General features: G+C 34.2%; 2 protein-coding genes across 2 annotated transcripts; one reads left to right on the forward strand and one right to left on the reverse strand.

Annotated features, from left to right (window-relative positions):
• Nucleotides 1-2564: 2564 nt before the first annotated feature.
• Nucleotides 2565-12936, reverse strand: LOC144439504 (proteolipid protein DM beta-like). The gene is made up of 7 exons (XM_078128799.1): nucleotides 12809-12936; nucleotides 7150-7339; nucleotides 5198-5357; nucleotides 4406-4559; nucleotides 4062-4129; nucleotides 3493-3558; nucleotides 2565-2813 (listed from the first exon to the last, which is right to left on the reverse strand). Exons 1-7 carry the CDS (start codon nucleotides 12810-12812, stop codon nucleotides 2682-2684), a joined length of 774 nt encoding a protein of 257 aa, XP_077984925.1. The 5' UTR covers nucleotides 12813-12936; the 3' UTR covers nucleotides 2565-2681.
• A 2955-nt stretch (nucleotides 12937-15891) lies between these two features.
• Nucleotides 15892-22357, forward strand: LOC144439429 (aldo-keto reductase family 1 member B1-like). Its single transcript, XM_078128717.1, has 9 exons — nucleotides 15892-15957; nucleotides 17049-17216; nucleotides 18265-18381; nucleotides 18703-18780; nucleotides 19137-19253; nucleotides 20696-20802; nucleotides 21119-21287; nucleotides 21747-21829; nucleotides 22315-22357. The coding sequence occupies exons 1-9, from the start codon at nucleotides 15892-15894 to the stop codon at nucleotides 22355-22357; spliced, it is 948 nt and encodes a 315-aa protein (XP_077984843.1).
• Nucleotides 22358-23330: the final 973 nt, after the last annotated feature.

The following is a 23330-nucleotide window of genomic DNA, read 5'->3' on the forward strand; positions in this document are numbered from 1 at the left end:
TTATTTTCCTTATCAAAACAAATATACATGTACAAAAACATCTTAAAAGTGTTTCTCTTCGGACATTTTACCTCTAGTGGTCGGACAGAACTCTTCTGTAGTTAAGTTACCAGTATCTTTCAATGTATTGGCGTCGAATTCTTGGCTACCCTAAAACAATGAACTGTTTTCATTGGAAGGTCAGGTACATTTTCAGTTTATCGTTTCAATAAATACTCACTGAACTTTGTACTACTGATAGTTCTTACGCCATTTTGAAATCCGTTTGAGTGTATGTTCCTACTACAATGTAGATGTACGGCGATTTCTAATGCCATACTGCACACTATGTGTTGTGATTGGAATATACCAAACTCTGTCAATGCTCTCATGTGCACCAAACTAAAGTCCAAGTGCACCACTTTATATTTTAATGTCAGACAAGATATAAGGCTCATATCACCCAAGAATTTTGATATAAAGATGGTGAGTAATCTTGTTTTAGTGACATTTTCAATGAACTGACCAATGTGCCAAATATTATATGTTTTTTTGATTGCTAAACTATGGAGATGTGATTCCGTCGATTAACAGACTTGTAATTTAGTTTCCATGGGATTAATAGGACAGTGATCTTAACCTATAGAGTATCAGATTACTAACTCATTAAAATGTCATTTAGCTGGATAATTCTTATAGTGACGGTACCAGCTGAACCAAATATATGTAAGCCTTACAAAGACGAGATCGTGCCGTGTATAACTAACTAACTATAACAGAATCTTGTAACAATCGCTGTAGTCTGCACTACGGAGCGCATTAAGTACAAGTTATGAATCTTGTCTGGTCGTTCTGATCTTCACGTTGTATTGTATAGGTAGCTACGTTGTTTCTTGGGGCGTGACAGGTGCAAACATCCTATCACGTACAGGCTGAATGCAACAACCGAGGCTCAGGATTCGTATATATGTAAGTGACGACTGTGACCCTCTGAATGATATGACTATGGTCTTCAATATCATGCAGTTTTAAAATTTGGTTACATATGTATATATACAAATATGTCAAATGCTGACGTTTATGGAAATAGTTCAAAATAAGAAATTTCTGATATTGTTTTATTTCGAAGAGTTACAAACTATGATTGGTTGATGCTAAACTCATGTATTTCCTGAGACCAAATCTTCCAAGTGGGAATTATTACTTAAAGTTTGTTTTTGAAAAAAATGGGATATCTCTGATATCTCCCACGGCTGACGTATTTGTTTATTTGTAAGTGGTATTTGTAGTGGTATAAAATTATATCATTTGAACAACTGATATAGAATTACAAGACATTACAAATAGCAGTGTCTTAAGTACACCCGTCATAGCCACAATACTTGGCATTTGTAAGCGGTATAAAATTATATCATTTGAACAACTGATATAGAATTACAAGACATTACAAATAGCAGTGTCTTAAGTACACCCGTCATAGCCACAATACTTGGCATTTGTCATTAACAACTATGTTAAAAATACATGCATATATAGATAGTGCTCACACGCGTTTAAGTTGACATACATGCATGCATATAGATTAGTACTCACACACGTTTAAATTGACGTTTATGACGTAAACGTATAAAAGTTTAAGACACATTGACATCATAAATATATGATTCACGGTGGATATGACATTTTGTACAATATTTAAGTATTTAAGATAAAACCATAGAAATGTTTTCCTTGATATGTTGTGTGTGTACGGAACTGGAATGGTTGATTGTGGAATTGTCGAAGTTTTGATCAATCTTCCTATATATACGTCAAGTTATTCATCAAATCTCTCCATTCCTTGTACAATAGTAATTCAGCAAGGAATGTGAATATTTCGAACTATCATTTTGACATAAGAAGTTTCAATAATCCAGTGTTATGTTTATATCTAGAACGTTTCAGTGCATGTATTGTCCTCGTTTGAAAGTGAAGGCATATTCGTAATTCAGCGATTAATTTACAATAATTATCATCGTTAATAATTTACGATAATTATCGCTAATGATAGCGAAACCTTGTGTTGTAACCTCTATTCGGTAACTTCAATTGTAAACCAATGTCAAACACATTGACAACATCAATATCTCGGACTGAGCAGCCGCGTAAGATCACAAGAGTGGAATCGCTATCCCTATTGTTGTTATAATTACTCATTCAGTTGTTGTTGTTGTTGTTTTGTTTTGTTGTTGTTGTTGTTGTTGTTCATATAGTTGTTGTCATCGTCATTCCTGTTCTTGTTGTTCATATAGTTGCCGTCGTCGTCATTCTTGTTGTAGTTACTGTTGTTGTTGTTGTTGTTGTTGTTGTTGTTGTTGTTGTTGTTGTTGTTGGTGGTGGTGGTGGTGGTGGTGGTCATATAGTTGTTGTTGTGGTGGTGACAGTAGTACATGAAGTAGTAGTCATGTCATCACCACTGCGTTGGTAGTTGTCGTTGTTAAAATAGATGCTGGTGTACATGTGTTTCCCAGTTGCCATGGGAATGGCTGATGAACATAACATAGACAGAACGCACACCATCGTTCCCTCATTACACTCTCAATGACAAATAAGTGATAGACTATATGAATGAGAAGACATTAGTTAATGAGTCACCTACACACACTACTAACAAGAACAATACAACGAGAGATGTAAGCGTGTAGGTGTCTACATGCAACCATCTACGATGGGTAATCTTTAAGTTCAACTCCATCCGGTGTACGATCTTCAACTTGTTCATAATCTGCCTTGGTGGCTTTGGTAGTGTCCTTAATGTGGGCATAATTCGCGGCCACACATATCAATGCATGTACCTGAAATGTAAACAAAGGTACGATATTTATTAGAGGATTTCTTTGAACACGAAGGAGATGGATCTCAAATTTACACATAGTTTCATGATTCTTTGGTTTTTACCACCACCACCACCACCACCACCACCATCACCACCATCATCATCATCATCATCATCATCATCATCATCATCATCATCATCATCATCATCATCATCATCATCATCTCACCATCATCATCATCATCATCATCATCATCATCATCATCATCATCATCATCATCATCATCATCATCATCATCACTCACGACATCCTGATACAATTAAAACCTGAGGTAATGTTTAAATTGGACGACGACGTCGCCAGAAACAATAATGGACTGAACCGAGTTGTCTTTATTACATGGTATCTGACAAAGTTTTAAAAATCTAGTTTAATTGTTGTCAATGAAGAAAGAGATGCCATTTTGTTCACAATTCTCCGCAGCTCATTTCTTCATAATTTGATATATTTCGTATGAGTAGCACCATGTTTGTATGTATGTATGTATGTATGTATGTATGTATGTATGTATGTATGTATGTATGTATGTATGTATGTATGTATGTATGTATGTATGTATGTATGTATGTATGTATGTATGTATGTATGTATGTATGCATGTCCTTTACTGTGATATCACTACATACTAGTTATTTACCATAGCAACAACAACCATGGCAGCCCCTGCCCAGGTTAACAAGTACTTCATCCATATATCATTTCCCTAGAAAAATAAAAAGAGACGGGTTGATATTAATATACATGCTGTTTGTCACATAACTATAATTGTATGTCTTGTAACATCTTAAATTATGAAGGGCTTTTTCAATCCGTTTCTGCTAATGGTCTAGGAATAAGTAGCTCTTGATAAATGGAGATAGCCAAAATGACACCCCTTTAACTCCTTTAAATTCATCGTGAATGACTGCGATGCGAGTTGTCATGGCAACCTTTCATCTATTCAAATAAATTGAGTTTGCAGATCTATAGTTGTTGTTGTCCACTATTTTATTGATCGAAAGTATGTTTATAATGTTACATGTTATTTTAAAAGGTAAGCGTAGATGGTAAAATTGACATTTTCAGGTACTAAGAAAACCCCGCGCCTTGTGTAGTCAAGAGCATGTGTCAATATTAACTTGATTCCCAACCTTTTCATTGCAAGATATAAGATTTAATAAAATGGTTTTGAGTCATAACTTTGGAACATAACTATTTAATCCATACCTCTTTGCAGAACTCTTTCAAATTTTCGTTACATATATCAACAGGTGCATTGCCGTCTCCTGAAAGACCTATTAATAAATTCATAAACAGAACTTGATTTGGGTTCTCTATCGAGTAGAAAAATAATAAACATGGCATTTGATTACAGGCCTAACAGTGCAGGTTACCTACATATATGTATGCATACCGACAGACACATACATACATACATACATACATACATACATACATACATACATACATACATACATACATACATACATACATACATACATACATACATACATACATACATACATACATACATACATACATAGTGATAACTAATACAAGGTAGTACTTACCGTACTGAGTTAGATCCACACAAGTGGAATTAAATTTCTGTTCATAATCCTTGCCACAAAGAAGACGAATCATTGTGCTAAACAGGGATGGAATTACCAGGGCACAGGAGATCAGAAACCATACTATGGTCAGTACATAGAAGACGAAGAAAAACTGAAATGATAAAAAAACATCGTTTCTGATGTCAATGTGACCATGTAACCTCCAAATAAAACCGTGACTCAAAAGATTCTTGTACACAATGTAATTAAGCCGTTTTCATGTAATGTCGACCTTTTCTCTCTTTATTCGTTTTTGTTTCTACCAAATCTAGGCGCGATCCGTTTTAAGGTTATGTGTTCCTCTAAAATTAAAATCGAAGGCTTTTGCTGTTACTTTGCTCAAGAACAGTCCAACCCATTCTCAGTTAAAATCAGGAAAGAGAAAAGTCCACGGTGCAAAGTCTTCGAAAAGAGGTCACAATGATATTAAGACTTAATCATTTTAGAATAATGGCTGAATACTGCCGCGTTACACTGTAGGGAAATGACATATTCTCTTTTTCCTTGAAAACAAAATGGTGAACCCCTACATTCTTTTATTATTTCAAAATAGACCAGGAACAACCGTTTATAATGCAAAACTTTGGAGAGACTTTGATTTTCGGGGAAATTGGTCGCTGATCTGAGGGTGTGTTCTTCTACAATCGGTGAGGTGTGAGAAATTTGACGACGTTGCTGAGATCTCGATTGTAAATTCAATATGTAGGCTATTATATTTTGCAGTAGAGAGTATACATAAATTATACTTACAAAGCCAATAGCAAAGCGACTGCACATTCTTGCCCTATATCTGTAGCATAACGTCAGTCTGGTTTCACCCGTTGATAACACACCAATAACAACGACTATGACAGCTATACCCGCCATACCGCCAGTGATAGCGTAGATAACTAGGTCTAACATGTCCATTCTGTAAGGTGAATCACACAGAGGTAGGATCATTTTCTACGGTGTCGTGTAGTTTGCTTAATGTTAAATTAACAACTTCCCATTTCTATAACCAAATCAAGTACGATCCACGAACTAAATGTTGCCCTGCAACCATTTTTGATTACGTTCAAACCTATGAGTTATGTTATATTACTACTTCATCTTCGCATGTGAATAATTTAATGCAATTTCATCATGCGATAACGTTGTTGCCCTTGGGCAAATGAAGCATAGAATAACGATGATTAAATGTAGTAGGCCTAATATGACAGAGACACTTTCAGCTTTAGTCTGAAACCTTGTATAGTAGTGTTTTATCGTCAATGTGTTGTTTTTCAAATCTTGTGAACCATTCTTCAATGCGAATCTCAGTCGGGTGTTTACTGCTTTTTTTCTTAATTAATTAATGACTTTATTACAGAATATTTGATGGCGATTATTATAGGCTGCAGAATGATTCTGCAATACAAATGTGTCGATGTACAGCTGCAGTACATTGATGTATCATTGCTGTGTAATGTATGGAGTATTACAGATACAGATGCAGTCTAGATATTATCGGCTGATATGCTACGATGCAGTTGTTTGGGGGAAGAGACGCAATATTAGCTCGATTTATATATGGAAAAGACATTTTGTGTATACTCATGATACTGTGAACATTCATTCTCGCCAGCCAGATTACAATATTTCTGATGACGTAATACTCAGTGACGGTCTAAGACTTTGCCGTAAAAGAGGCTTTGGTTTACGACGATGTGCACATTTAGAAAATTCAGTGTCCCTGCAGGTCTTACCTCACACATAATCACACAACATCACAATGAAGAGTATTGTCTCAATATCTAGGGCTTCTGGCAAATACTTCTGGCAAATACTGGCATATCGCCAGTATACCACATATGTTAAAACCACATTTTACATGTAAACGAGATAGAATGAAAACACACACACACACACACACACACACACACACACACACACACACACACACACACACACACACATGTCAAGTTTTACGATCAGAAAGCAAACATTTGAAAAATAAGTCGGAAATGTTTGTAAATTTTGTCAACCTCTGGTCAATCAATTAAATATTCGATTCAAATAGCTTGTCTTCCAGTTACGTTAAAGAGGCGTGAAAAAAAAACTTACTTGTTGAAATAATAATTATTGTTGATAACTGTGAGATATGTAGCATAGCATAACAGTCAGGATAACTGTACAACTGATTTGATGAGGTACTTTATGGGTTTACCCTAAAAGTGCCACTGACATCACATATCTTCAGAATCGATATCGTAGGAAAAATACACATGCGGGTACCTGTCAATGCTAGGTGGATATTCTATGCTGAGTTCATGGCAAACAGTAACATCATAACTATGGTCGTATTGAATGATATGCACATATTTTAAATTTGGATAAATGTATATATATATATATATATATATATATATATATATACATATATATATATATATATATATATATATATATATATATATATATATATATATATATATATATATATATATATATAAATGATATCATACATAATATGTATGGTTTATGATATTATTTATATATAGAACCTCAGTGTAAAGTTTATATATATATATATATATATATATATTAGTTACACACACAAGTGTGTGTGTGTGTGTGTGTGTGTATTAACCTTATAACAGCACAGTGACATACCTAATGAGGAAAAGAGCAATTCTTATATACTGTATTTTGTGTATTCACAAAACAAAATGTATACTTACGCATCCTTCACATATTGGTTAGTGTCTACCCCTGTATTCTGGAATAAATCTGCCGTGGCATCGGTAGATCTCAAAGCGTATACACAGAATACAGTAATACCGATAGCTGCAATAACAGCAGCCGCTGCACTACCATAAGGTACTCTAGCCAAACATTGGCAGCAACGATTCTTCCAGCACTCGCACTTCGCTGTAAAAAAAAATAGATTCAGTAGATATCACGTCAAAGTCCACTACTGTTCAGTATTCGAAAAAATATTGACCTGATCTGACTGAGTGCAGACTGTAGCATTAGTGCTTTCTTATTACATGTAGTAGGGCCAACCTTTCTAGTCTAAGGATTACACGTCCATAGACAAGTCTTCATGATCCCCAAATTTTAACCCTAATCCAAACCGGAACCGGAACTGGGCTTTTAAGTTTTATCGATTGCGTACATGTACATGTTTTGAAGATGATGCCGATCCGAATCTTGAGAAAACCAAGTTTAAAGAATGACAAGTCATGCGTGCGCCGTATACTATCCCGATCCATTTGTTCTCGCGATTATTAACGATGCTTATGAAGAAATACGAAAGGTATTTACGTAATCCTCTCATGTTTTTTGCTATTTCTGCAGTCTTGTAAAACACCTTTAATTTGCAAAATTACATAATATAGATTTAGACTATAATACATGTATTATAGTCTTTGCTGTGTTACGAAATAAATGGGTTCCTTGGTTACCATGACAACCTGCATCGTAGGCGATGGATATATGTCTGAATACTGCAGAGTGCCGAATTACTACCCGCGGTCAAAATGTTGGAATTTCAATTTGATTCCTTCCATCCGACCTGACCTTATTTTTCACATTAAGATGTTTCTTTTTAGAAGATAACGTGTTTCAGAATAAGTAAGGTCACTGCAGTAACGGTTATTACGTGTGAAAACTACTCGGATGAACGATGTGCACGAAATACAAAGTAGACAAAGTCAATTGAATGCGAGGCTGTGCACCATTACAATGTCCTAATAGAGTTAGAATGATAGCCCATGGCGTGCATTACTTTTATAAAATCTACTTGAATTCATCTCACAAATGGCGACCTGACTACGTGACTCACACAGGAGTATATAGCAGAAGCAGAGAAAGAGATCCCTTAAAGCAAATATGACGTTTAATTATCAATGGAAATTTTGTTCAATTTTAAAATTTAATAAAACTGATCATATTACACAATTATAGCGGCGATTACCATCTTTCGTCATTTTAGGAAATCATAAAATTCATCTCATAAAATGGTTTATCATAATACAAAAATGAACTTTATCATCCTGTATTTATTTACTGTAGAACAGAATAGTTGAACAGCGACCATTCAGCTTTATCACAAATGTATTCGTACTTTACCTATAACATACAAGTGTATACGCATACTACTTTACAGCTACCTGAACACACGACGTAACACCTTCAAATACAGCTTACCACTGACACTGTTATGTATATACTGTTATTAGTACTACTTTTAATAAAAATAAATATAGTACTAACGTAGATTATTGCTGTATATTTAAAAAAAACAGTACTAATATTGATATGCGTCCATTTGAAAAAAAAAATACTTTAGTACTAACATAGCTATATATCCGACTAATATTGATGTGTGTCTATCTTTTTTAAATAACGTAGCACTAATATTGACGTGTCTATTTTAAAAGACAATGTAGCATCAATATTACCATGTATCTATTTTTTGCAAATAACGTAGTACTAACATAGCTATAAGCTTATATCTACTTTTGCAAGTAACGTAGTACTAACAGCTATATATCTAATTAAAAAAATAACGTAGTACTAACATAGCTATATATCTAATTTTTAAACAAATAACGTAGTACTAACATAGCTATATATCTACTTTGCAAATAACGTAGTACTAACATAGCTATATATCTAATTTGAAAAATAACGTAGTGCTAACATAACTATATATCTAATTTGAAAAATAACGAAGTACTAACATAGCTATATATCTACTTTTGCAAATAACGTAGTACTAACATAGCTATATATCTAATTTTCAAACAAATAACGTAGTACTAACATAGCTATATATCTCATTTGAAAAATAACATAACGTAGTACTAATAATACTATATATCTACTGCAAAATAACGTAGTAATACCACTGCTACATATCTACATTAAAAGACAATGCAGTAATAATAACACTACGTATCTACTATTAACAATAACGTACTACTAATAACAATGATATTATGTAATGTAACTACTATCGAAAGTGCCATGAAATAGTCATGTAACTATTAGCAACACATTGGTATGGCCCATCAAGCAACGACTGACTATGCGAATGACGATCAATAGAAGTGGTCGTTATCTATGGATTGCTATCAGATAGTTGACAGTTACCACAGTTGTATTATTATATTCAATACAAACTGATAATGTCTATAAAACACCACATGCCGCAAATATCACAATGATTTACCTAATTAGCATAATTATAACTCGTCTGAAATACAGTTGAATAGAGATGTATAGTTGAATGGAAATATATTGAAAAGTAAAAGTATTAAAATATAGTAACATACAATAGCATAATGTCAATCACAAATAATTTGACTTTTAAATCTGTTATGGGCTGTCATGTCTAGCCAAAAGCCAAAGCCTGGCGTATTCACAAGAAAATCATAAAAAGTCCTTACTACCGAAGGTGACAATGGATGGTGACTTCATAATGTTTTCAGTGTCAAACGCCATCTTCATCTCAGACGACTAGAATCCTTCTAGTGGTCTGAGCTTTCACAAATTGGTAGTATGCCTCATTTGTATAGCATACACAACGAATCATATATACATATAAGTCATTGTACAAATAGAAACGTTGCTGTGGACACTTGCCGTGTTCATTTAGTTTCTTGGTTCGGAGCGCTCATACACCCCCGGGGGTCGTACAAGAAATAAAAAAAACAACTTCCAATAGGTTACAGCAATTTGTTCTGTCAATACTAGAGACTCCTATCTATAACGACAAGCGCATAATAACCCATTATTCATTAAATTAATTGTTCTTTTTTTTCTTTACTCAAGCTTAGGGTATTTCTTGTACAATGTCCGTATTTCTGGGCTCCCTTGACGGTACAGTGGTTGATTTTTGTAACATAAAGTCCAATTATATAAACTCCTATAGAAGTCGTCATTTGTATGGTACATGTTTTATCCTCATTCGGTTGCCCTGTATATGTTGCCCTATACCCATTAGGTTGCCCTGTGCCCATTAGGTTGCCCTATGCCAATTAGGTTGCCCTATGCCAATTAGGTTGCCCTATACCCATTAGATGATCCTATTCCTACAGGGTTGCCATATTCCTATTGGGCGGACATATTTTGATGCTTTACTCCCTTTTTTGTCATATCCCCATTGATAGGGTTTCCACATTCTACAGGGATATCCCATTCCTGTTGGGATTAGGGTTAACCAGAACCACGAGTATGCATAGGGGCGTGTAATATTTCTTAGATTGTTGTTTTCCTGGTCTACAGACTAATATAAATATAACAACCTTTTGACTATATATTCCTACCTGTAAGGAAAAAATTATCAACTAGTATAGTGATTGATACATTTGTAGCAGCAGGATTCGTACGATATTTTCCTAAGAAAACGGCAATCCGGGGCGGCAATCTAAGCAATAATACGTGCCCCTGTGCGAGTATGTAAATGCTGTAGAAGATAAAGTCGGTCGTTGAGCTAACTTGTTATGGCAATTATCATTATTGTGAACTTGACTGCATAATTTCATCCTAAACATTGTGTTGTTGCGATAACTATCCAATTTATCGTGTCTTTAAACACACGTGTATTGATAAATTCGTTAAATTGTGTTAAAAGGTTCGTCGTGCTAAACAGCTTTCGTGATGTCTGTAAACAGCTGTAATAATTAGGATTCAGGGACATAGACAGAATGGAATCCTAAATACATGTATATTGATTTGGTTGAATTAGTTCAGGGGCAATTGCACAACTATAATGAATCTATTGGATTGACTTTATTAGCCGTGTAAACAAGAAACTGTACTTAGTGTGTATAACTGTACCCGTTTCCTTGGTGACGGCTTGGATGGCTACTTGATATCATATGTCATTAACGTCGTAAATGACATGCATTGTATTGTCTTTATTTCATATTTATTGATGCGATAATATTTTCGCTGTAAGTAATTACTGTCGGTTGTCATAATTGAAGACTAAAAATAACACAGCAGTCAGTAAGCTGTAATGTGTTATCACGTTCCATCCCACGTCAAGAGAGCTTGCATTGTGTGATTACCATTATCCTGTCTGTCTAGAAATGTGTATACTTTGCCATATATCTGCAGCAACTCTAAAACATAACATCATGCTAGTTAATTGCATTATGGGATTGCAGACACAACACACTACCCGCTGTCTGTCAAGTGACAGTGTCGTGACCCCTAATATGACCTATGTAAAGCTTAATCAACCAACCACAGGCAAGTCATTGCCACTCACGTCCCTGTTGTTGTTTTTTTGAAATTGACATGCACATCTAACCGTACTGCACTCCATACCTGGGTACTATGCATACTATAGTATTTAAAGACAACGACGATAGCGATGCAGTAGACGTGTATAACATCGATCGAAGACGACATTGCAATTACAATTTTTGCAATTGCAATTTTGTTAATAAAATTCGATAAGCTAACTTTGATAATGAGATATTATTTTTTTTAATCAGTGAAATAGCGGATACATTTGTAAAGCAGGAAAAAAAAGTATATGCATCGGGGGAAATGACATAGTGATTAATACATGACGGTGTATCGTTGGGCTTGCAAATTCAGCAACATCGATGAATAATTCATATTCAAGGTCGTATAACAATATAATAGCGATGCTTTATTGCTGTGGTTGAACACCAAGCGATTAAAATGGAAATGAAGACAACAATTTATGTATCTAGTGTGCTTGCAAAATCTAGGCTTATTTCGATTAATTACACGGAGATGCGTTGCTCCAAAAGGTGGCCATAATGGTGCGAAAGACTGCAAGCATTAACGGTATAGAAATAACGTCCCCGTAATCAGCTGCCCTGCACTAGCGCTACGCATAAACATCCCCATCCACTTCTATAATGAGCACAATGATTATGATGATGACGATGGTGATATGCTGATTTCAAGGTGTGTCTGCTTCCTACAAAATACAGTCTTACATTGTCTTCTAACTAAAGAGTAAGACTTCAACTGTACATTGCACTGTCAAATACTACGCCTACACTTCACTTAGCCCTGGGTCAAATTTTAAAAAATCATATTGCAATTAGGCAGCGTCAAATACCCATTGGATTGCGATCCATAATACGACCTCTCCTGAGCAAAACCGAACAGTCTGAAGCCCTGCAAGAGAGAGTACATACATCGCTATGCTTGTAATGACTACTATTTGCTTTGCAAAATGTTGTATGTGAGAATGGATGTGAAATACATCTAAATCAACCCTGATATTATTGGGATATAAGTCCATACATATTGTATCATACATTTAGTGAGTACTTGAGAGTCAACACAGATATAGCTTCAGTATTAGAAGAATAACATCAAAGAGGAATAATATCAACTTACACATTTCGTCAGAGGTAGATTTTCCACAGATCTCAGAGTTATCCTCCTCGGTAACCGAATGGCTTCAATGGAATCCGTATCGTCAAGCTAACGTATATGTAATTATTATGCCTCTTCTATTGTAAACATATTTCTAAGGAAAAATTTTGCAAAAAAAAATATGGGGACGAGACGCGTAGTCGATCAGGAAACAGGAGCTTGCAAGTGATGCATGAAGTCTTTATGCTAATTTATCAATTGCAATACTGTCGGAAGAGAACACTGTGATAGCTAAGACGAATATCAATGTATTTGTTTCGTTTTTGTTTTCAATGGCAAGGGAATAGAAACCAAATGCCAAATTTTAATTTAAAAAATAGTCTATTTATGATTGATATATATAGTATATTTATGTATTTGCTTTATTAGAGTATCTCCATGAATTACACCTTGTTATACATCCCTACAGTATGTTAGCTTTGCCCAGTGCCTAACCAATCAGAACGCAGCAGTTAAATTTCTGCACAGAATACAAAACAGAGAAAGGCGTTGTAGTACAACTGCAGCGTACCTACTTTGTACAATAACATGTAGTGCTATATACGGTGAAGTGGAACACAGTGTACTACAGTGTTTTCATATATTATACACTGTGTACCCAGGATATATATGTACACTGATCATTGTGAACAGTTTTAAACTCTAGACTAGTGTACATGCTAGGATATACAAGTCTTATATCATGTATCCCACTTCAAGTAACTCGAATGTCATAATTAATGGCAAATAGATTATTTCAAAAGAGTATTTGAAAATATATACGCAGCTCAAGGACAAATAGATATAATTCAATAAACTCAACAAGAATCACTCGATAAATCTGAAAATAATATTTTTATCATTTACATTCGTATAGATAGCTACATCATACGAAAATATTACTACACAACAAATATGTGTTGTTGGAATAAAAACGTACCCACGTAGTAAAAATGATGCTGGTTTTGCATTAAGAGCAACTTATTAAATTCAACAGCCTTAGAGAATATAGTTATTTTAAACGCTGCCAGTGTGCCAAGGTCATCGTCTTTTATTATCCCAATCATCCATTACTATTTGCATCAAGAAAAGCCATTCATCAATGTCTTATTAATGCAAAGTTAACCCAAGGCCTTACATTTCTATAGCAATGTGTATCTCAGTGGTAATCATCAAAGAAAACACAAACAAAGACACACTCTACATGTTATGTATTATATAGAGATGTGAATTCGTCAGGGATTTCAACAATACATGTATGCACTGTCAATTTTGGGTTTACGTTCCTAGTTTCCGACTTCATGTTTGTGAGCTCTACGTCATGATTTATTAAATGTTCTGGTAGGTCAACGACGTACCATGAATATGTTATCAAACAACTATCGGTTTCACTACAACAATATACAGCTTGATCTGTCAAACCCAATTTCTAAATCATTACTTTTGGTTCAATCATGCATTATGCCAGGTGTTTCCTTTGTTATTATAAATTATTATTATTATTATTATTATTATTATTATTATTATTATTATTATTATTATTATTATTATTATTATTATTATTATTATTAATATTATTATTATTATTATTATTATTATTATTATTATTATTATTATTATTAGATATAATATAATACGAGAATTCTTTCATTATATTTATGATGCTGTGGATGATTATCAGCGGACAGTACCGTATCCATGGTGATCAGTTTATACCATCCTCGCCTGAGATTCTTCTTTAGTTTATGATTTGATGAGGTGGTTACCATTTATATTGACGATGTAAATATACGATTGTAATTTGTATTATTGAATCACTGCCTACACAGTATAGTATTCATGTACAATGATTGCATAACGGATAAGTACACATACATTCTATGTGATGTTATGACGAATGTGACCTCATCTTCTGTACGGTGACCTACTCACTTCGCAGGTAAAGTATTCGTCAAACCCCAAGTGATAACTTGCAAAACGTAAATTGCTATTCTGATTAATATTAATCATACAAAGATTGGAAAATGGATAGTCAACACCACCATTGTTATGTTTATATACAAAACTCTCCATTTAGATTTAAATATACTGTAATTGACTGACGTCTTGTGACAGTTCACAAGGAAGAATGAACTCTAAAACAAATATCATTACATGCATCGGAATGATTTCAAAACTCTACTCTACTCTACTCTACTCTACTCTACTCTACTCTACTATACTCTACTCTACTCTACTCTACTCTACTCTACTCTATATTTGTTGAACAGTTAATTGCATTGCAAAGTTTATACGTAAACTATTACGTTATCGGCTCACATATAAGCTATATTTTAATATTAGGTTTGAGTTCAGTTAATAAAAGTGATGGTGAAGTATGGTGATGTAAGTAGATACATATTTTTAATATGTATCAAATATTTAAACACAAAAACGCACATACTGTGTTTGTGTGCCTTGAGGGCATTACTCCAACTTTTATATCGTTGTAAACCACAAACCTCTTTATATGTGACACCGTTAAAGACGTATCGTAAGTTGTGTCAGTTATAACAACACATTCGCATAATGTTTCAATGGCAGGGAGAGAGAGAGAGAGAGAGAGAGAGAGAGAGAGAGAGAGAGAGAGAGAGAGAGAGAGAGAGAGAGAGAGAGAGAGAGAGAGAGAGAGAGAGAGAGAGAGAGAGAGAGAGAGAGAGAGAGAGAGAGAGAGAGAGAGAGAGAGAGAGAGGGGGGGGGCAGGCAGGCAGGCTGACAGACAGACAGAGACAGGAACAGAGCCAGTCAGACAGACAGACAGACAGACAGACAGACTGACTGACTGACTGCTAGATGTTGATGATATGAATATACTGTTGTCTTTAACATGTCGTAAAAAGCCATGCTCATGAATGGAACGTTTTTGGTAGCGGGCCAGTTACTTGTATATTGTATTATTGATTATTTGACACCAGAATAATATCTAGCCTACCACTGGGAATAAACAACAGTGTTGACTGAATAACCCTGCCGTTACAAATAGTAACTGATTATTCGAACTTCAATACATGTAATACCACCTTGCTATGTCTCAAGCAATCAAACTTACTACTGGAGCATTGATGCCAAGCATTGGTCTAGGTACGTGGAAGGTAAGGACTAAACTTGTCTTCAGTTGCTTTTTGTTTACATCATTTGGTTGCCTTAGTTATCACTAAGTCAGAAAGAATCTAAACTCTTTTTTCTACATCTACACTAGCAGCATATTTTACTTTGCCGTGAACCCAATTAACACTGCCCAATGCCTTTACTTGCCAAATATTGAACCAACTTGAAGGTTACTGTACAACTTCCTGTATACATTAAAGCAGGTGTTGAATGTTTAATAAGAAGGGGTTACCCTTCTGTTTGAAAGTACATTATAAAGGTAGCAAAGGAAAGTCAAGAAAAAAGTTCCATCAGCACTGTAACCAAATTACCCTTGCAACTTCACTCGCCGAAGTTTGATGACGCTTCTGATGTTGCCGACTGGTCGGCCTTTTTCCGCCAGATAGACATAATGTATTTTGAAAATAAAAGCTTATTGATACACACCACTCATGTTACTGGCTATGTTTTGTGTGAAGACTATTTATTAACTAGATACGGTGACCTTACTATTTGTCATTCAAATTAAGTAAAACAATTCAGAGATTTTTACACCCCATGTTATTTTTTATCACTGAATTTCATGATCAAATCAACCTATGTATGTTTGAAGTGATGAACGACAAGTGAAATCAACCTCCCTCCCCTATAACTTAATTATTCAAGGTTGTAGTGGTTATAAGTTGATTGAACAACATTGTAAAGCTGCACTAGCTCCAACTGGAACGGTTGTTTGTTTGTTTGTTTTAAATTTCTCTTAGATATACCATAGTTGGTATATCTAAGGATATACCAACTTACTCATAATATTGTACACCGTAAACAGTATTGCATCACCTATGGGTAATGTATTTTTGTAGCTGTATACACGATAAATAAAATCAAATGAATTTTTGAGTCCACACCTAAAAATCAGCGCCCTCAACGGTGATCCTGATTTCAGTCTGTGTCTGTACCGTGTGTATGGATATATCTACCCCCAATTAACATGTACAATGTCTAATTATTGGTATTTTAACAATTTTTATTGAATATATTGTGGTTTTCTGATCAAAAAATGATACTCCAGTTACATATTGTATATATTGTTTTTCAGTCTAAACAAGGAGAAGTTGGCCACGCTGTGAGTACCGCTATTGATGTGGGTTATCGCCATATTGACTGTGCATTTGCATATCAAAATGAAGAGGAAATTGGGAAAGTCTTACAGGAAAAGTTCAACAAAGGAATTGTTAAAAGAGAGGATATATTTATTACCAGTAAGGTAAGACGAGGGAATTTCGAAATATGTAGAAAAGCCAATACAAAGTTTCTCGGATTCTTGTTGTTGTTGTTGTTGTTGTTGTTGTTGTTGTTGTTGTTGCTGCTGCTGCTGCTATTTCAAATTTAGATAATGTTGATTCCTGACTGACGTAATTCTCTACCCGATAAGAATTTAATTTTTTCCCTTTAAATGGAACCTTGATAATCGTAGTTGAGTAGTATAGTATTGTGGTATATACAACGTTTTGATGAGAACTTACATTTCTCATGATGATAATCGCTTCCTGTGACTAGAATCATGGCCAACAAACATTTTCTTGTATGCTCCTGTCTTTGTCAAACAAGTGAAAATAACATACGCAAAACAACTAACTTCAAATATGGATTCTATGAAAGTGTGGGGAGGGTGAGGGGGGGGGGGGGGCAGAAGACGTTCACTTTCAGTGTTTACTGAAATTATATGCAATGATTGATATGAATTCTAAATTTTGAAGCTAACGTCATTTGTATAGCAGACGTCAGGGAAATATCAGGACTGTATCAGTACATACATCATATACTTACGTAACTTAGTAGACAAAGAATACAAATTTCAATGTACCAAAGCCATTTGTTCAATCTTTGATTGATCAATAAAGTACTTTATAAAATACAACTTGAAGGACAATATGAATGTATAAATTTATGGGGTGTCACTGAGAAATCAATAACTCATACAACAAGATGATAACGACGATGGTATCAGGAAGACGCAAACTAAAACTATTATTCTGACATGCTATTATTGCTGTCAATGGACACTGCTGCAATTTACACTCACAACAGGAAAGCGTCTCTGACAGCAAGTTTTCTTCAGGTGGCCACATATCCAACCCCATTTAGTGTTTACAATAACTTGATTATAACAAAGGCACTGTTATCACCTACTTGTGGAGTCTTACACACACAAAAAGGATATTTTTAGATTGTGTCTATCTTAGTTTACCGATAGCTTGCTTTCCATAGTAATAACTGAATAACTATTTTCTCTTTCATCCCTGGATGTTTAGCTTTGGTCTACATACCATCAACCACCTTTCGTAAAAGCAGGATTCATGATAACTTTGAGAAATCTTAAACTCGATTACTTGGATTTGTTCCTAATGCACTGGCCAACGGCTTTAAAGGTACGTTTGGTTACCATAACAACCATTCAGTATAAAGTCGAAGGTCAGAACATCTGGCTAATCAGTTTTAGATCAGCCAAATACTAGTATTACAAATACCTTCAAATCGATGGAGCAAGATTAAATTAGCCCAGGTGATTGATTTTATACCATAACTGTAATTTGAAGATGTACATCTTTTACATTAAAAAAATTACAACCTATTACAATAAACATCGAATGAGTGTTATTTAATATAGAAATATTCATATTATTAAAATATTTCATTCCAGTATTTTCTCTCCAAATATAGTAATTTAGCTAGTGTGATTTCTTTTACAGCCTGGTAAAGGGTTTTTGCCCAAAGGTAACAAGGGTGAGCTGTGCTATGATGATGTCGGCTTTGTAAACACGTGGCAGGTAAATTGCTACCTTTTGATGACATATTCATACATAAAGATATTCAAAGATGAACAGATGTATATTGTTAAAATGTGCACCACTAAACACAATCATATGTTACTCGGACAGTTATAGTAACTTGCAATAATCTTTCCATCAAGATGATGTCCTATGCATTTTCGTACTTGGCCTTCATGGTCACATTAGTGTTACATAGCTTTCTATGTTCAAACCAAGCTACGGATACAGTTTAACTAACATAAACCAAACAAACTGCTTCTAAATTGTACCGATTGCAAAAATGATAGTAATGTCTTTTTTAAAACTGTTTGCTGTTATCTGTCTGTACTTTTATTGTCATTTTTATCTCATAGGCCATGGAGAAATTGGTAGACCAGGGATTATGTAAAGCTATAGGTGTCTCAAACTTTAACAAAGAGCAATTGGAAGGGATTGTAACAGTTGCAAAACATCCTATTGCAGTTGTTCAGGTACGTAATGCCAAATATTGCATCAGTTTTCAATACTTCATACTTCAGTTGTTCAGGTACGTAATGCCAAATATTGCATCAGTTTTCAATACTTCATACTTCAGTTTTTCAGGTACGTAATGCCAAATATTGCATCAGTTTTCAATACTTCATACTTCAGTTGTTCAGGTACGTAATGCCAAATATTGCATCAGTTTTCAATACTTCATACTTCAGTTGTTCAGGTACGATCAGTTTTCAGTACTTAATACTTCTCTACAAATTAAAGAGTTTTTTAATAATTTTTTTTTACTCAAATAAAAATTATCACATAAAACCTCATTTAAACTAGTCCAGTACCATATGAATTTTGATTCATGACTTGTATGACATTACAATTGTCTTCTATAACATTACAATTGTCTTCTATAACATTACAATTGTCTTCTATGACATTACAATTGTCTTCTATAACATTACAATTGTCTTCTATAACATTACAATTGTCTTCTATAACATTACAATTGTCTTCTATGACATTGCAATTGTCTTCTATGACATTACAATTGTCTTCTATGACATTACAATTGTCTTCTATGACATTACAATTGTCTTCTATGACATTACAATTGTCTTCTATGACATTACAATTGTCTTCTATGACATTACAATTGTCTTCTATGACATTACAATTGTCTTCTATGACATTACAATTGTCTTCTATGACATTACAATTGTCTTCTATGACATTACAATTGTCTTCTATGACATTACAATTGTCTTCTATGACATTACAATTGTCTTCTATGACATTACAATTGTCTTCTATGACATTACAATTGTCTTCTATGACATTACAATTGTCTTCTATGACATTACAATTGTCTTCTATGACATTACAATTGTCTTCTATAACATTACAATTGTCTTCTATGACATTACAATTGTCTTCTATAACATTACAATTGTCTTACAATTGTCAGTTTAATCCCCTGACCCTAAGCATTTTTTTGAGTGCAAAAAGGTAAAATGGTAACAATTTACTTCTATTTCCGTGTACATCTTCATGCCTTTGCCTCATATGTGGTCACTTTCAAAGAAAATCGAGAACCCAGTATTTTTCGACTGTAACAGTACAGTCTGCATAATGTGTTCGTGTACTTAACTTGTAATTGTCTTCATATGCATATTTTACACCTCATCAAACTCTCACAAAAGGGTTGTGACCGACGAGTATCTTATCTTTGGGTCAAAATTAAAGTAAAATAGCTAAATTTCTGACACTATTTTCTGAAGTCATGTTATCAGAAAGAAACACTTTTTATTTTATGTTGCCTGATTAACATAGAAATTAACTTTTAACATATCAAGTTGAATTTCAGAATGCATGTAACTGAATTTTGTTTTTCAAAATCATGGTAAATCAATTAAAATTATTTTCTTCCAATGTTTATTTTACACAGGTAGAAAGTCATCCCTACTTTTCACAAAATGCAATGATAGAATACTGCAAATCAAAGAACATAGTCTTCACAGCATACAGTCCTTTGGGTTGCCCTGATAGACCAAGGTAAGCAGTTGGACTTTATTTGAAGCTAGTCTGTAAGATACGACAAGTTATGGCACGCCTATCAGCTGAAGCCAGCACCCAAAGAGAAGGCTGGTTATGGCTGAACGGCAGTCTACTTTGAAGCTTGCCATGTTATGAATTTCGCTGACAATTTAATCTTACTAAGTATTGAATCACTCTATGTTAAATATTTGTTATGAACGCATTTTGACTCACAGAAATATAAACCTAGATTAGGTAAGACTAGCACGTCACATGTTTTTGAAATCCATAAACTGGTGAATTGACATCATATTCCTTTATATAATACCTGTAGGAAGTTTGATGCAGATGAACCCCAGCCTTTAAGAGATGCTGTGGTCAGAGAAATAGCTGCCAAGCATAAGAAATCACCAGCCCAGATTCTGATCCGATTCCAAATTGAGAGGGACCTTGTGGTCATACCAAAAAGTGTTAGTCCAGACAGAATACAAGAAAATTTTGAGGTAACGTATATTTGGAAAATTGACATTCCTCAGACATCTATTGCAGAGGTAATAATACTAATATAACAGGGATATACACAATGTTCTAGTGCTCTCAATAATGAGTGTTAGTTTATCATACCACTGTACAATTATTATCCCTGACACAGACCTATAATCGCACAGCCGCCCTGCCTCAACTCCCTGGGGAGAATACAATCCATTGTAGCCTTTGTAAGTGCATGGCATTAAAACCTCCATGTACCAACCTATATCCTATCGAGTTCCCAATAATACAGCTGGGTTGACTGGAACACGATGATGGATTGAATCAAATCTTGCCAAATGATTGCTATGGTATCTAACATGGTACAAAAACTAGTTTGGTCTGAGACAATTAAATTATACTAAAATACATCAAAGTAGCGCAAAATTAGTTCAAATAATACCTTTTATAAATTTGATCATTTGTTTTTACAGGTGTTTGACTTTAAACTGTCAGGTGATGACATGACAAAGTTGCTTGCTTTAAATAAAGACTTCCGGTTGATACATTTTGATTTGTAAGTATTCTGTTAGTGGATACACGTATTGGCATACCATCGATATATATTGCACGGATTATCAGACAATAAACTCTTTGAAATGGAGTATTTACTGACAAAATTAAGATAAGTAGCTGATGCTAGCTAGTGATCTACATATTGTTATGAAAATGATATAAGGATTAATGTACTGATTTTTCACTTAATTATGACTCATTTAAGTACAAGTCAATCGTTGTTTTGATTTTCTTTACTGAAATGACAGAAATAAACTGTAAAATACTCCGCCAGGATCGTGCTTATCATCCCTCTCCGTTTGTGGAAAGGGTGCCCTTAACGGTTATCAATGGTGTTGCCATAGATATGAAAATAGATTTGTAGGTAATACTTTTTGCCACCTGATTCATTGTTAGATTAATTAATTAATTGGTTATGTAATTGCTTGACTGATCGATTGATTAATTTTGAAAAGCTAAAAGTTTGTTTCACCTTTTTTTACTCAGAATGAGCAAACATCCCCATTATCCATTTGAGCTGAAGACTTAATGAAGACGAAGGTAGAAAATGGAAAAAAAAACATCATCTAATAATTTCCAAGCTAATGTGTTTAACTATAGACATCTCTCTCCTATGTCAACTTGATTTTGAGAGATGTCATTCTTAGGTTGTATGATTTGAACTGTTTTGATTTTATGATGTAATCTCCAAAATGCAGTTTCCTTCGTTAATAATAAATTCTAAATTACAATACACACTATTTAAATAGATATCGATGGAAATGTAAAAAACAAATACATTTTATATCCATTTTTGACATGTATTTCACTCTGATGTACTCTATACTTTCACTGAACAATGTCATAAGAAGTACAATACAGACTAACTTTACATCATAGACAAGTCAGCACATGAAAGCAAGATATACAAGATAATATTTTTACCATTTAGTATGTAGTAAAATAATAAAGTGCTATATTATAGCAAATGAACAAGAAAAGCTTCTCCCCTCAAACAAAGTTCAAATATGCAATTTTGAATGCATTCACAACACTGTCTAAATGTATGCATTCACAATAAATGAAACACACATATATTTGTTTTTAATAAGTGTATTTATTGCACATTGAGATAAGACATTTCAATGGCTTACGTTTACAAATACACAACAGCTAAATTTTATTTTTTTTTCATGATGACTAAGTAATAATAACATATTATGATACACCGTCACTGTGTCATCAGCCTTGTGTCTTTCACCCATGTTACACAATTCCTGTCTCAATATAAAAATGAATCTACCTTCAACCAACTACCAGTCCAATTGTGTAATGAATCTACCTTCAACCAACTACCAGTCCAATTGTGAAATGAATCTACCTTCAACCAACTACCAGTCCAATTGTGTAATGAATCTATCTTCAACCAACTACCAGTCCAATTGTGTAATGAATCTACCTTCAACCAACTACCAGTCCAATTGTGTAATGAATCTATCTTCAACCAACTACCAGTCCAATTG

This window comes from Glandiceps talaboti, chromosome 8, assembly GCF_964340395.1.
Source record: "Glandiceps talaboti chromosome 8, keGlaTala1.1, whole genome shotgun sequence".
NCBI classification, from domain to species: domain Eukaryota; kingdom Metazoa; phylum Hemichordata; class Enteropneusta; family Spengelidae; genus Glandiceps; species Glandiceps talaboti.

What these genes read in the sequence shown, in the direction of transcription:
- LOC144439429 (XM_078128717.1), top strand. Translation starts at nt 15,892, where the DNA reads ATGTCTCAAGCAATCAAACTTACTACTGGAGCATTGATGCCAAGCATT. An exon ending in ATATATTTATTACCAGTAAG is followed by an intron (nt 17,217 to 18,264) that starts GTAAGACGAGGG and finishes CTGGATGTTTAG; the next exon opens with CTTTGGTCTACATACCATCA. An exon ending in GGTTGCCCTGATAGACCAAG is followed by an intron (nt 20,803 to 21,118) that starts GTAAGCAGTTGG and finishes TAATACCTGTAG; the next exon opens with GAAGTTTGATGCAGATGAAC.
- LOC144439504 (XM_078128799.1), bottom strand. An exon ending in GTCGCTTTGCTATTGGCTTT is followed by an intron (nt 4,560 to 5,197) that starts GTAAGTATAATT and finishes TTATCATTTCAG; the next exon opens with TTTTTCTTCGTCTTCTATGT. An exon ending in TGAAAGAGTTCTGCAAAGAG is followed by an intron (nt 3,559 to 4,061) that starts GTATGGATTAAA and finishes TTATTTTTCTAG; the next exon opens with GGAAATGATATATGGATGAA.